At 42.2% G+C, this 14982-nt stretch overlaps 1 protein-coding gene across 2 annotated transcripts in view; it reads right to left on the reverse strand.

Annotated features, from left to right (window-relative positions):
• The window catches only part of GSK3B (glycogen synthase kinase 3 beta), a 159843-nt gene that overhangs the window by 8320 nt on the left and 136541 nt on the right, over positions 1-14982 (reverse strand). The window contains exons 9-10 of one of the 2 annotated variants that reach the window (XM_075437297.1): positions 7198-7236; positions 4731-4917 (exon numbers count right to left, since the gene is read on the reverse strand). In XM_075437297.1, the coding sequence (XP_075293412.1) occupies positions 4731-4917; positions 7198-7236 (226 nt within the window). The remainder of the gene's footprint in view (positions 1-4730; positions 4918-7197; positions 7237-14982) is intronic. The other variant, XM_075437308.1, reaches the window with a different exon arrangement.

Below are 14982 nucleotides of genomic sequence, written 5' to 3' on the forward strand. Positions count from 1 at the left end.
AGGACAAGATGCAGAAGACTCTCAGCTGCTTACAAGCCTCTTACTACTACAAATTTTGAGACTGCCTTTCAGCATTTATGAACACAAGCTCAAGTCCAGAACCAAACCGAAGTTGTTACATTACTGCAACCCATTCCATCTATCCTGTAATATTCCATTCAGGTCTAAGCAGACCTAGCTTGTCCTTCTAGAAAGCCTAAATACTTACAGCATTTGTACAAATATTAATCCTCAAATTCATGTGGGAATAACTCAGAATTAATATATTCATAATATAATTCAGAACTCGTAATTCTCCATTTTAAATCGAAAAATAATCTGAAGAACATGAATCCTCAAGTGTCAAAGCTGAACACCAGTGATAAACCTATACTTTAATACTATCTTGGGTATTAGTTGCTCCATGCTAGACAATGTTGCTCCTTTAGTATTTTTTCCAAAGCTGTTTCTCAAATCTGTTATTACTGGGAACTGCTGTTTACTTTGCTCTTTTGAAAGTTTGTATCATCCCCGCATTATTTTCTGCTCGTCAATGGCAGCGATACGGGGCTGTGACCCAAACGAAAGCAGAGCTAAAACGTCAAGGAAACCAAATGACCTTTGCTACCTTGCGGTGCCAAGCGGTGCCTCGAGGATGCAGCCATACACTGCCTGCATCGCTGTAGCCAAAGAAAAAGCTGATCCGACAGAACACCACCGTTGCAACAGCTCGTCAACCCCATTCGCATCCCCCCCATATGTTCATCTCATGCTGTCAGAACATCTCCTTTTGCAGCAGCAATTACGGCAAGGTATACTGCTTTTTGTTGTTTTTAAGGCAAGTGCAACCATTTGTCTGAAGCTACCTTAAAGAACTTGCATAGAGACTAGAAAAATCATCTTGTTCCCTTCTTCTCAAACCCCACATTATCTTTCTTTGTATGAAGTTTCTTAAATTCAGCATGCTCCAAATGTCTTGACGCTTTGCTTAGTGGAGCGGGTCAATTCAGACAAGAAACAACCAAAGTAAATTGAACTCTTCTGGCTGAAGTTTAACAACAGCTTTGCTTGAGAAGTTGTTTGAATTTTTGTTCTGCCCTATTTCTGCAGCTGAGACGTCAATATGGAGGAAAAAGCTTGACCTGTGGTATCTGCAGCCTACAAAGTACTGAGAACCTCTGTTCCCAGTGATTTCCAATGCAGTATTTGGACAAGCTGCTGAACTGTAGCCTGCTTATCTAAATCAAACTGGCAATTCAAGGTTGGGTTAATTACAACCAATACTGCTGCAAGAAGCTATTGTGATCAAGGCAACCCAGACAGAATTTTCAATGCTATGAAGTGAACAGAGCAGCTATCCCAATTCATTTATGAGATCAACTCCCATTCACATCAGCTGGGAGAATACCTCTGGCTTTCTCCTGATCAAATAATGCCATTTACAGCCAGTTTACATCTGCAATAAGGAGCAGGAGTGAAAATGTCCGGTTTTACTAGAACACCAGATTATCTTCATTCCCCAAACATAGGAAAATGCTTGGATTTGGGAAATGGTGCAGTGCTTTTTTTCAGTATCGCTAGGTTTGATATATCAACACTCTCAGAATCCCCTGGAAAAATTGGTCTTGTATCATGTTTGCTTTGTCACAATAACAAACTTTCCATGTAACTGAAGTTATTACAGCAGTTTCTCCTCAACCTAGAAGAGTACTGGAAGCAGTACAAGCTTCCTCTCTTCCCTCTCTACATGCCCTGAGCAGAAATACTCTGTCTAAAAAAACCTAGATGGCACTCAAGTAGTCACACTAAGGATTTCTGGTCACACTGAAACAGTCTGGTTAGAAATGAAAGCATTTTATATATATATTTTTATACATACATATATATCTATAAAAAAAATTTTTTTTAAGGGCCAGAAGCCAGGCCCATTTAAAAAAAAAAAACAAAAAACCCAAAACACTTGAGGAAAAAAGTTGTTTGTCATCGAGAAGCATAATAACCATTCCTAAGTGCCTGGTCACAGAAGAATTTCACGATCTTTAATGGCCAACGTGGAGCAACAGCAACATTTGTGACCCAGCACAATCACCGACATGTTACAAATAGTTTAAGAAATGGTAGTCATTTCACAGATTGTTTGAAAATTCAGCTTATAGGAGAAAAGATGCTGTCTGTGCATTCTGTCTTGCAGGTCTAACAGCCACTGAACTGCAGCTCTGTGGCTAGTGGAGATACCTCCCTAGTCAAAATAATTTTTTCAAAACCCTATTAGTGTATAACATTTGTTTAAATACTACGAGAAACTTAGAGGCAAGACATTAAGAATGACCAGATGAAGCTCTATTCGACAGATGCACCTATATGCCCCACAGCTACTGCTGGTAGCCAAAGACCATGATCTTTATCTTCTGTATACTCTCCCTGCTTTTTTTCTAGACTATCCTAGCGGCATCAGTGCCCGCATCAGCAGATTTGGTATGACACTCAGGTTCTTTCTGAAAATCCATCCAATGCATTAATGGTCAGACTTGTGTTATTTCTAACAGTTCTGCCTTTAAGCCTTCTGCAGCCACCTCCTACCTCACAGGTTTCAGACAACGGGATATAGCCAAATGAAACACTTCTTCTAATACTTAATATTGCCTGTTGAAAACAAATGCCATTCAAAACAAAATGATGTCTTTCATTACTTTTTAAATTACCACAGATGACTTAACATGAGTCATCATCTGATTTCCAATGACCTGATCTATTTCCCAGTTGGGCTTTCTGCTCTGGACCAGCCAATCTGACAGGACCTTGCACAATCTGGCTGAGGAACAAGGTGGACACAGGAGGAGCAAAAGCTTCTCATGTATCTTGAGATCGTAATCAGGATTGCTGCTACGTGAGACTCACTACTGCAAGTTTGTTAATTACAAAGGTCTTAAAGTCATGGCACTAAGCTATTTATTTATTTATTTTTTAAAACTCCAGTTATTTTTTTGAGTGTGGGTGGCCACCTGCAACAGAGCTTATTTGGAAGTGTTAATGACCAGCCTCTGTCCTGCCTTCTCTTTTTAGATGGTAAAACTGGCACCTGCTGATGACAGAAACCTACTTTTTTGAATCTTCTGGAAATGGCTCCACCGGAACTGATTTATCTTGCCATTCCCCTGAGTCGCTGTACAAGGGGAGAGTACATCAGCTCTCTAGGATGGCAAAAGCAGAACTTTAATATGCTTGAGCATTAGGGTAGCTTACCCAGCAGCTCCCACAATGCCTGGGGGTAAACCAGGGACACATCCCCAATACATACGTTTATTTTTCCCCTAAGGATTTTTAAAAAGACTCACTATAGAGTTTTCTAATCCTTTTAAAATCCTTGTTTTCATGTAGTAGATAGGCCCAACCTTAACATCATTAAGAAACAGTACGAAATCCAAAAAGAACAGGGATGAAGCTGTATTAAGATACTGGGATCAAAACTATCTTAGCCACTGAAGATGGCCTTAGAGTGTGATGAAAAGACAATTCATGAATACTGTAACAAGGAAGGACCTGTAACATAACTACTAAATTCCTAACAACAGATCCACGAATCAGCACAGAGGACAGTGACCTGGAAGCACAAGCTATTTCCTTGAACACTTTAAGGTGTTCATACTTCGGAAATGTTTGAGTATATTCAATATATTTACCTTCTGCAAGGCAGCTACCCAAAGCAAGTTACAAGTTTATTCCCAGACAGCTTAAAAATACTACTTTGTACATACACAAAGCTTTTTGCTCCTCCCCTCCCCGCCCCTTTTTTTTTGGTTTTTGTTTTATTTAAAAGGGCTCCACATGTTCAAGCAGAGGGCTCTGTTTCACATTTTGGCAGATAGACTTTGTATGCACTAAAGAGTTCAAAAAATTAGACTGATGCTAACTGAGCCAAAAGGTGTTTTAGACTTTCAACAGAAAATGCACAGAGATCTATTCTTGCTCAAAGGGTGAGAACTGGCAGCTAATCACTTAAAAAAAGGAGTGCTGCAAAATTAATTACTAGCATATTTGTATGCCATACTTCTCACATTCTCTGTCTTGGCAGACAAAACTGTTCTGGGGGGGGATATCGGTTTTACATTTCTGACTTCTGTGGAAAAAAATACATGAATGGTTTTAAAATTTGATACCAGTCTGGCTTCAAATAAAAAAGTTGGCCGTCTGTCATTTTTACAGTTTCTAAATAACGGAGTCAATGTAATGCCAGATGAATTGTACAGCACAGAAAATCTGGACACTAAAGCCTCTGTATTTATCTTGCAGCCAGAACCAAAACAGGCAACACCATCACAAACCTCCCTGCCGAACCTGATACGCATTACTCCTTGCTACAGTGTTTCATGTATGAAGGGGCAGGTTCATATCCAAAACGATAATCCAATCTCCACAGTCCACTGACTGGGATATTGTGCACAAAACCATCAGCTAGGTTGCAGACACTGAACTGCAAATGTAAGCCTTCTTGACGCAATCCAACAGTAACAACCCTCAGTCCCCTGCACTAAATTTGAATCGAAGGCAACAGGCATCTGAAAATCCTGTAACTCATTTCTCCAAGACCCTTTACTCTCTTTTTGAGGTGGACAGCTAGTTACACAACCACTTAATAACCTTAGTTCTGCTCAGAGATTTTATACTGTTGAGGGAGCGACACCTGCGTTACAGCAAACACTTCTCCCAGTGCTTCTTCTGAAAGGAGGGATCCTTCAACGCTCACAGGCTACCTTGAGTGGTGAAATTGAAGAGTGCAGGTTTCTCTCGCCCATTTGGTAACTTGACGTTTGGGTCCCGTAGTTCATCGAAGAAAGAGTGCGCACAGGCCTCCAGGGGAGTCAGGCGGGCGGTGGGGGTGTACTCCAACAGACGGCTACATAGCGCAATTGCTTCTGGGGGAGTGCGGGGCCGGAAGACCTGGGAAAAAAACCGAAAAAAACAAACAAGGAGAAACAGGTTGTCTGAGTACGTTTCTTTCCTTTGCTGACCAGAAGCAAGTCAGAGCAATTAAACCTCTCATTGCCCAACAAGCTGGAACAACCTTGTGGTTTGTGCTAATCAAAGCCCTGCAGTAAGTACGGGAAAACCCAGTTCCTGGGGTTGAGAAAGGGTTAATTGCAATGCCTTGCACAAGAGTGAGGGTGCAATGCCAGCAAGAGACTTCATGAGAGCGCACTCAGAAAAACAACTTTAAGAATGAAGGGGAAACTCATTCAAAAATCAGGACAAACACACAAAAATGCTACCAGCCATGCACATGGGGTGGAGTGAAGGTGGGGAAGAAGGTTCAAATGAGCAGGATTCACTGAATGTAAAAAGTTGAATAAGGCCCCGCTATGGTTTTGGGTTGGGTTTTTTTTGGCTAATGAATGCAGTCTTACTAACACAGAGTTTTGCAGGCAGACAGGTCAGATTGTTGCTATGGAGGCTGCTGTTCAACTTTGGAGAACAACAAGGAAAGCTCGGGTGGGGTGCAGGAAATGTCTAGCTCTGATTTGCAAGTTACTCCTTCCGTGACCTTATTCTGGCAAGTCATTCCCATCAGTTTACTGGGATCATTCCTGCACATTTGGTATTTGTAAGGACAGCTGAAAATTGCATCAAGAGAACCATCTATTTCACTCTAACAGATTTTTACCTTGAGTGATCACAAAAAAGGAGTTCTTCACTGCAACTTTGTTTGAAACCTCTAAGAATGGTTCTATCACACCCCCATCCTCCTTTCTCATTACGTCAAAAGCAAAATACGAACTAATCATGTACGTGACCTGGATGGCCTCCTCAAGCACTTGTCTCTCACTACGTTGCAGGCGATACGCAGGCTGGGGAAAAGGGAATGGGGTGTGTGCGAGTGTTAAGTGCCGATGCCAGCATTTCTGGTAAAAAATGAGCTAATCCAAAATGCTTTTGCACCAGTGCAGGTGAACCCAAGCCACACAGCACCAAGGACACGCTAATTAATCGCAGATGAGGAACTTGCACAGGCACTCCTAAAATAGGTTTTAAACCAAAGACATATATGCTCTCTTGAATGAGAATCAAACACACAAACACTAAGTTCTCCAGGGACTGAAATTTTATCCCCTTGGTGCCCAGCTGGCTCAGGAGCACCCGGGTCTGCTGCAGCGCTTGCCGTACTAACTTGTGTGGCAGGGAATCCTGACTCGGGGAGTCAAAGAGTCAGGTAGCAAAAGAGCAGAATTTATTTCTACTGCCAGGTCATTGCACAACAAAACCAAAAAATTTTCACACGAGGCCTATAATGACAAAAAGCAAGGCTTTAGTCGAACACTGCTGGCAGAGAGCTTCTGCTGACCACTGGGCCGTGACCGTACGGTCACGCGGAGGGGCAGAAGCTGCTTTGAGCCGCTGCCTGCAGAGCTCGGACTGTTGACCGCAGTGGGTACAAGTATCACTCCCAAATCATGGCCTGACCAGAACAAAATCTAAGGTTGTGTCCAATTCAAAAAAAACAAACCCCAAACAAATTTTTTTTTTTTTTTAACCCCACAGTAAGTAGCGAAAATGAGTCTGTCTTGAGGTAAACCCACAGAAGTGAAGTCGCTTGGTATTTAATACGAGGAAAAACTCCCTCGTGCACCTTTGCACTGATGTTTTAACAGGCTGGATTTACCACAGCTTGAAACTGAAGTACTTCACTTTCAGCTGTGTTTTTCCCTCAGGACAGCTCGCGTATCAGTTACCATACAGATTTTAAAGGCAAAGGCAACAAGCCCTTAAGTTGAGCAAATCAGTAAGCAGACAGTCACAAAACTGCCATGTGTAACAGGAATACTCCTTATTGTCCACTCTTGAACTCCTCAATTTCAAGTCAGTGAAACCCTAATACCTGTTTCCTAAACCCTGTTGAGAAGTGCTCAGTCTGCCTTTGGATCAGAAATTAGTTACCCTGGCTAGGCAGTTCCCAACGTCTGCCCGAACTGCTTCAAACCAGGGAGGGGAAAAATGAAAAATTAAATTAAAAGGCCTCAGACAGCCTCCCCCTGCAACGAGTGGTGACTAACGTGAAGTGAGTTACAGGTCTGTGCCCACCTCATCTCTGTCACCTTGTGTTACAACATTTGCCTGGCTGCTGCCTCAAGGGTGTGGTCTGAACTCACATATTCCACTTCTAGCATTTCTCTCCCTTTTTTCAAGGCTAGGCCTAGTAATTTGAAAAAATGTTTAAGTACATACCCGTACTCCTGAGGTGAAATGTCCTGTTCCTGACGAGTCCTAAAGATGATAATGCAGTGAAATAATCCAAACAGGGGGAGTCAATCCAAAAGAGAATAGTCCAGCAAGGAAAAATATAGCCAATATTATAAGAAATCCATGGTGTGGGGGACATAGAAAATGTTTATACAATTAGAAACTTTAAACATCAGTCTCCATAGCAGCAAGTCCAACTTCACCACAGTGTATGCCAAAAAATCGATTGTGCAATGGTGAGGCATAGTATAGAAACAGTTCTATATTAAATTTATGTTCCAATGCCAGTGCATTTACTAAAAAAATAAAAAAAATTGAAATCAAAACTCTAACTCGAACTAAAAGGGTAATTGAAATTCCCATCATAAAGAATTTTCAGTCCTTGGTCCTGGATATAAATGTCCACAATGGGGCCAGATTAGTTTGTCCCCAGAGGTGCATCCCACTTGTAAATCTGTCCAAGAGACACAATGTAAACGTTTGGGTTGTTTTGTTTTTTTTTTTCCAAACAACCAAACCCCTAGCAATTTAGTTTGTGCTGAAGAGAAAGTAAAAATCTGAGATCTGTACTTTGAATTTGGATGCTTTTAATTTGCGTGAGCTACGAGTGCCTCAGGCCGCCGCGGATTATTCTCCATTTTGGATTGACTTCCCCCGCCATTGGATTTTGTTTGCTGGCGTTATCTCTTTAGGATTCCTCAGGAACTGGACGTACCACCTCAGGAGTGCGGGTATGGACTGAATTTCTCTCTATTGCGGGTTTATTCCCCCTCATACCCGTCGCACCCATTACCTAAGAAATTTTTCCCTCCCTCAATTTGTCCCCTCCCGCCTCCCTTTTGAATAACGCCCTACGAAATAAAAGCAAAAACCCCTGTGGTCTTCCAGCTCTTCCCATTCAACACAGTTCCACCGGGAAAGCTGCCCAATTCGCCCACCGAGAACTACACGAGCAGCTGCCGCCCGCGGCAATGGGCACGCCAGCACTTCCACGCCACGGGGTGCCAACGCCAAGACAATGCCGGGCCGGCGCTCCGTGGTGGGAAGGGACGGGAGGATGGACAGACGCCGGGACTCGCGAGCCGGGAAGCCCCTCGCGCGTACAGCTCAGCAGGAGATCAAGGTCTCTGTAGTTCTCAGTGAGGGAATTGATTTAGTAAATAATCCGCGGATTATTTTTAGTCTGCGGACTAAAATTTAGTGCACGGACTAAAATCCGGCCCATCGGAGCAAAGTCTGTCTCGGTCTAAAATACATCTGGGTGAAAGCAAAAGAAAAAAAAATAAAAAAGAAAGAAAAAAGGAGAAAGGAAAAAAAAGGAAAAAAAGCTAAGTGCACAAAGTAAAGTGTTTGGGCGGACTAACATTTAGTATGCAGACTAAATATGGCCAGGCAAAAGGCACAGCAAGTCCACAAACAAAAAACAAAAATAAAACACTGACAGGAACTTTTAAAGCAATCAAATACTACCCCACCGGCGCAGCAATTCATTTTTCTAAAATGAAACAAGACCTTGTATAAGGCTATTTGTCCACAGGAGGGACCGAAGGCTCAAGTTTTCATTTTAAAAAATGAACCTGTTTTGGAGATAAACAAATGCAAAAAAAGGCTTTACATACAATATTCTTCAAGGAAAATTTGCACTTGCATAACTCAAAAACTCTTATTTCTGCAAAGCAAATGAATTTCAGGCTGAGACCCAGGTCGCTGTTTTTCGGTTTGGTTGGGTTTTTTCTTTTTGGATGAGTTACAGAAACCTCTGAATGATCATGTCAAATGGAAATGCCGACTCATCCAAAGCCACAGCTTTTGGTGCTTTTGGGTTTCCCCCTCCCTCCTTCAGACCCCCCAAAAATCTATGCCTCACCAAAAAGCTGAGGGACCAGTGCAAGTCCTTTCTCTGTTCAGGCATGCTGGTGATGCTCAGGTGCTGACAGACCGTAACAGCTAGACAGCAAGGCCAGACACACTCTTCTCTCCTCTCTAAGTCACGCTGCTATCAATGTCAACTTTTTTTTGTTACTCCCCCTTCCTTTTTCTGGAACTACCACCATCTTCAGCATTTCAAAAATGATTTCCAGGCTTACGTGCCCCTGGTGCACTGTGTGGCTCTCATCTCCGTATGACTTCAATTTAGATGAACTCCGCACTAGCGGAGTGGTCACATTTTATCTTACTAATTTGAAATAGTTCCTACCAGTGTAGCAGAGTTCACCCCCCTTCTGAATTTTATTTTATTTTTTTTTGCACTCATGGAAAGACGAAAGAAAAAGGATGGAAAGCACAGGATTCTCTTGTTTCACTTCACTCACATCAGCATTCAGCACTCAAATAAAACCACATGGGGCAAGAGCTAAGTATTGTTTTAACAGAATGGTTGCTCCGACTTTCAGTTCGCTGACATTCTTCAAACAGACTTTCCATGCACAACACGGAGCTCCGTCGTCTTGGTCTAATTAAGCCCCAAAGCCAAAGCTTCACAATGTTACACCAAGGTGCTCTTCTAGCCAGCGTGTATTAAAAGACATTACTTCATGCCATCGACCACTGTGCGTTTTGCATGCAGATTGTGAACACCGCTCACATGCTGTGCTCCCTAAGAGAGCAGAGGCTTATGAAAATGACATCTGTTGCTAACGCATCAAGTTTGTGACACCATGGATAAAAATTTCCTCACCGGCTTCAGAGACTCATGTTTTGCCAAGAACCACCCACACCACCCATTCAGGCTCACAGTCTGTGCACATCTCCTTTCGGTTTGTAAGCACATTTCTGATGGCACATGAACATTAGGTAAGAGAGAAAGCTCCTCCCGCCTTCAACCAAAAGCTTGTACTGTTTATAGGCAAAGTCATTAGATGTAGGACACAACCCTCAAATCGACTTTTAAAAAAATGCAATAGCACAATTACGATTAGCACAACTTTACAACATGAAGCGATTATTTTGATCACGCAACATAATAAGCCTTATGATAAACACTGACAAACGCAGGAGGAGAGGGAAGAGACACAGCCAAGACAGCAGTGTATGCACTGAGCTCCACCTGACACAAGGAAACCCGAAGCTGTGGCTGAAGCTCTGCCCTTGGGACCAGTCTTGTTCCAAGGGCCTGAGAATTTCAGAACAGGATTTCTGAAATACACTATTTGGCTATTTTGAAGCGCATAAAACTCATGTGATGCAAATGAAGGTTAAAAAAAGTCCAAGGAGGCACTGGTGTTGGAGTTATTTTGAAATATACGTAAGCCCCCCAACTTGCTTCTCTGATTAAATCCCCCTACATTTTTCTAAAAAGCAGCTCAGAAATAGTAAACACCTTGTTAGTCAAGAATCCCCGTCAGATGACACTTATAGGGCAAAAGGAAATAAAGACAGAAGGGTTAAGTGGCTTACAAATGAGCCAACACAGAACTGGGAACAGGACCAGGAACCTGTCTCCAAAGCTACTTCTTGTTGAGACCACACACTTGTTACTGGGCTCCTTCCATTGAGGACCCGGCAGAGACAGAACGAGCTCGCGTTTATTACCCAATGCATGTGCTCTGCTTCTATCAAGCTCTAAAGGAAAGCAACAAAGCTAAGCAGAACAAAACAGCTCTCCTCCTCCTCAGAGAAGCCCCAAAAATCTACCTCTGGAAGCGCTCTTGGCCTTGCCAGGACAGCCGCTATGAACAGCCTAGACAGATGTGTTGCAATGGGATGGCTAAACAGATGGTACATTGCAGAAGACGTTAAACTTAGCATTTGATTTCTATAGTTGCACTGATGCAAATCATGTCTTGATGTTACATTAGTGCGTGCAGTACTTTCTTTCCTGCATATAAATTGGGCAGAGGCAGGGTAATTTACCACCCGACAGACCTGGCTTCTTTTCTCATGCTTTAGCTAGAGCTAAGAGATTTACACTGTCAAAAATCATTGCTCCTACAAAAGGAGCTGGAAACATAAACTTGCCAGAAAAACTTGGTTTTTTTCTTTTAAGTTAGTCTCCAGCAGAGCTGTTTTCACTCTTCGCTTGGAAAGTCATTACACACAAAGTGAAAAACAGAACCGCACTCTTAAGAAAGAGGTCAGGGCACAGTTTCACAACAGGCACAAATCACCTCCAGCTCTCGCTGGAAAACACAGTTCAGCCCTTCTCCTGGCCACGCAGGTCTGCCCTGTTCCCTTGTCCCAACACTTGCAGTCAGGGCTGAATGGTCAGGTGATCCAAATCCTGAACATTCACGTTATTCAAGAGGCTTCTGCTACTGTAAGCAATAACACACAAGGGAGGCGTCAGGAATATGTAGGTGGGAAGTGGAGGGCAGACCCTGCTCCGTGATGAACTTATGCCAATTATGAAAATGCACCCCAAAATATATCTTATCTCCACTGTACCTTTGTAGCTCTACAAAAGATCAGAACCTCGTCTCAAAGAAGAGTTTGCATTTTTAGCTTTAATTCAAATGCAAGTCCAATTAAAAGATTTCTGACAAAAGAATTTTTGCTTTCTTTTGTCCTCAGTTATAAGTGACGAAGCAAGCTGTCTATTTATCCATTTTATTGTTTAGTATTCTTCCTCGAAGGTACAGCATGAGCAGTCACTTTGGAAACATTACAAGCAAAACAATCTGCTTAAAAACCAGACAAGAACCAGGAAAGCAGGAGTAGGACATAATGAAGACATGTAACTGATTCTGGAGTGTGGAAAAACATGCTCATGAGAAAGCTCAGACTCTTTACATCCCAGTCCCAGAGTGTGGGGAAGACAACAGGACTGCCTGCTACAAGCACAGAAAAATTCAGCATTCAAGGTAAAGTGATTGGTATGGTAAAATGTATACAAAGAAAACACAGAATACACACAGACACAAAGAGGACACTCAGACTAGAATATCTACCAAGTATTTGTCAATATCAGCAGAAATTATTTCACAATGTAGGCAGAAAAATGGATCCTAAAGTCAATACCCAAAGCCACTCTATAACACAACCAAACTATGGTTCTGCACAACTTCAAACTGCAGCCAGGAGTGGCCAGTTGCTTTGGAGAAGTACCAGAAAGGATGAGCCTGAATTTTAATCTTAGACACTGTTTTCCTCTGCTGCAGTAATTTGGTTTGAAGACATGAAAGAGCACTCTGAACAGCACAGGTAATGAGAAAAAAGAAAGCGCTTACGAAGTTGGGAGAGACCCTGCCCTAATCTGCTGTGACTTTGTTATGATGGGAAAGCGCTGCAGAGAGATGCTCAAAACTAATCTAGACGTGACAGTTTTTCTCTCTTCCACTGTTAAACAAATTACTCCAGTCTTTTTCCATCTCAACACTGACTTGGAAATTATGATTCAGACACTGGCTAGCTATAGATTTGAGGATGGTGAATGAAGCCATTCTTTTGAGTACACTCAAACTTATCTAACCAGCTGCACATTTAAGAAGTGCTTGCATGTGTGAATAATCTTGCAAGAAAGAAAGTCCACTAAGCTACAGCACACTGAAGAGGTGCACTGTTCATTTTAAAGAGCTGCCTGCAGTGGAAACTGCTTCCACGTCTATACAGTGGAGACAAGGCAGAGGTTATGATTTCACTAGAGCAAACAGCCTTTGCCAATACAACCTGTTGCACCATTCTGCCATCACACACCATGAGCATGCTTGTAGCTGAGTAGGTAAGTCAGCTCATTACGCTGCCATCACCAGCAACATGTGGAAGTATCCTTGGACGGGGGAAAAAACCCAAACAAGTCATCTACCCCAAGCTAACGAGGCCTAAACTACATAATTATGTTACATTTACTACCAGCTTACTCAAATGAGATCCTTTGCTAGCTGGACACAAGGGAAAAGGCGGGCCGTCACAGATGGACCTTTCTCATATTTCTGCAAGTAATCACAGTATGGTCTTTGTTTTTCATAACCCAAAGGATTTGAGATCTGAAGGTAGCATCTGAGTAATGCTAGGATAAAGGCCAGCTGTAGCGAGGCCATGGTAAGCAACGCCTGTCTTAACACAAGCTTATGAAGCATGCGTTCAGACTCTTCTTTAGCCACCCCACTGCCTTGAATGCCTCCAAAAGGGCTGAAAGCTTCAGAGAAAGCTAATCACCTAAGCTGAACTTCAACAGCCCTGTGATGTACGACCTTGCACTTGATCTCAGATTTTCTTTCCAGCTTTCCAGTCACACAATTATAAAGTACAGATGAAGCCTAGTCAGAAGAAAACAAACAAGTATAAAGATCAGCAGCAGAGATCAGATTGTACTTCAAAGAAATGAGCAGGCTCAAGGAGTTGAGGTGGCTGAAAGACACAGAAGAAAAGTAATGACCTATTAAAAACAGCAGCAGCAAAGCCTCCAGAAAGGGTAGTAACTTTCACTCGATGAGCTGGAAAAAATGGACAGGTTTTCTGACCTGAGATAAACCTGAAGACATGATTGTGTGTCTAAAAGCCTGTCCATTTTTTCATGACTGTATCAGTCAGTCAAAAGATATTCCCACTCCTGCAAAACCTGGCTTCCCATATAACTTAATGCTATTTACTCACAGACTGAGGCAGTAGGATGCACCTCCATGAATACAAATTGTTCTACACTAAGTGAAAACAAATGGAGGTCTGGATGAAAAGAACAGCTACATTACTAAATTAAACACTCCTGTATTCTGAAGAGGACACACACACGCGTACACCACCCCAAAGAACCAAAATGTCCCAGACTCCTCCTTCAGGGAGGAGGGGACAGAGGGGAAGAAGAAAGAAGCCCTGATCTGGAAGAACAGTTTGAAAGATTCCTGGAAAGTTCAGGTTCTCTTTTCTTGTGCTAGGCACGGACAGACTGAATTCCCATCATCATCTGCATCATGCACATAGCTGGTAGAAAAGCACATGTGCTTGGGCAACACAGAACTATATTGGAGAGAGAGGGTGCTCTGTTTTATACAGAGAGATTCCGGCTCTTAAGTTACAAAAGTACTTCAATCTCAAATGGTTTTTCAGTCTGTTGACAAATCTGAGAACACAGTTTGTGCTGTAAACTTGCATTATTGCTGCAGCATAGAAAAATATTTTTTAGAGCATTCTCTTGCATTCTAGCCTTTCTTTAAGAAGAATGACCCTTGCTAATTTGAGATTATCTTTCTTCATACTACTACATCACATTCAATATCAGTACTGTATTTGGATGATACCAATCCATTTCTACTGAAAAGTCTAAGAAACACCTACAATGGTAGACTTCAGATTTCCATAGAAGTTGTGCTCAAAATTTCAATTTAGGCCTAAAACTGAATGAATCCGAGAAACAATATTCCTTCATGGATCGATCCTTATTCAGTCTCACACAATTTCTCTGGTTCTTTAAAAAACCCCAAATCTCTTTCACTCTGCTATAGCACCAGACATCATTCTTCTTCACACAGTAGGTAACAGCAAACTTAGCAGACTACACCACCGCAGCAATACTGAGCAGGAAAATGACGTATCTATGCCTGCCAGAAATACCTGGAGCGCAGACCAGAACCAGGTATATCTGACAGAAGTCCACACCACAGAATTTCATATGCAACCTACAGGTACCACAGCTTGCAAAGAAAATTCTTAACTGTCATCTACACACACTTTTGCAGACCCAGAAAGTTCCCTGAAACCAAGAGTGAACCAAGGACCTTAGTTTTGTATAAATTAATGGCCCGGATACAACCAGTTCCTGACTAACGAGGTTAAACCTCCAGACAGTAACTAAACATACACCTTCACTGGCATCTCCAGTGCATGAAATTAACTCCA

This window comes from Opisthocomus hoazin, chromosome 1 (assembly GCF_030867145.1).
Source record: "Opisthocomus hoazin isolate bOpiHoa1 chromosome 1, bOpiHoa1.hap1, whole genome shotgun sequence".
NCBI classification, from domain to species: Eukaryota; Metazoa; Chordata; class Aves; order Opisthocomiformes; family Opisthocomidae; genus Opisthocomus; species Opisthocomus hoazin.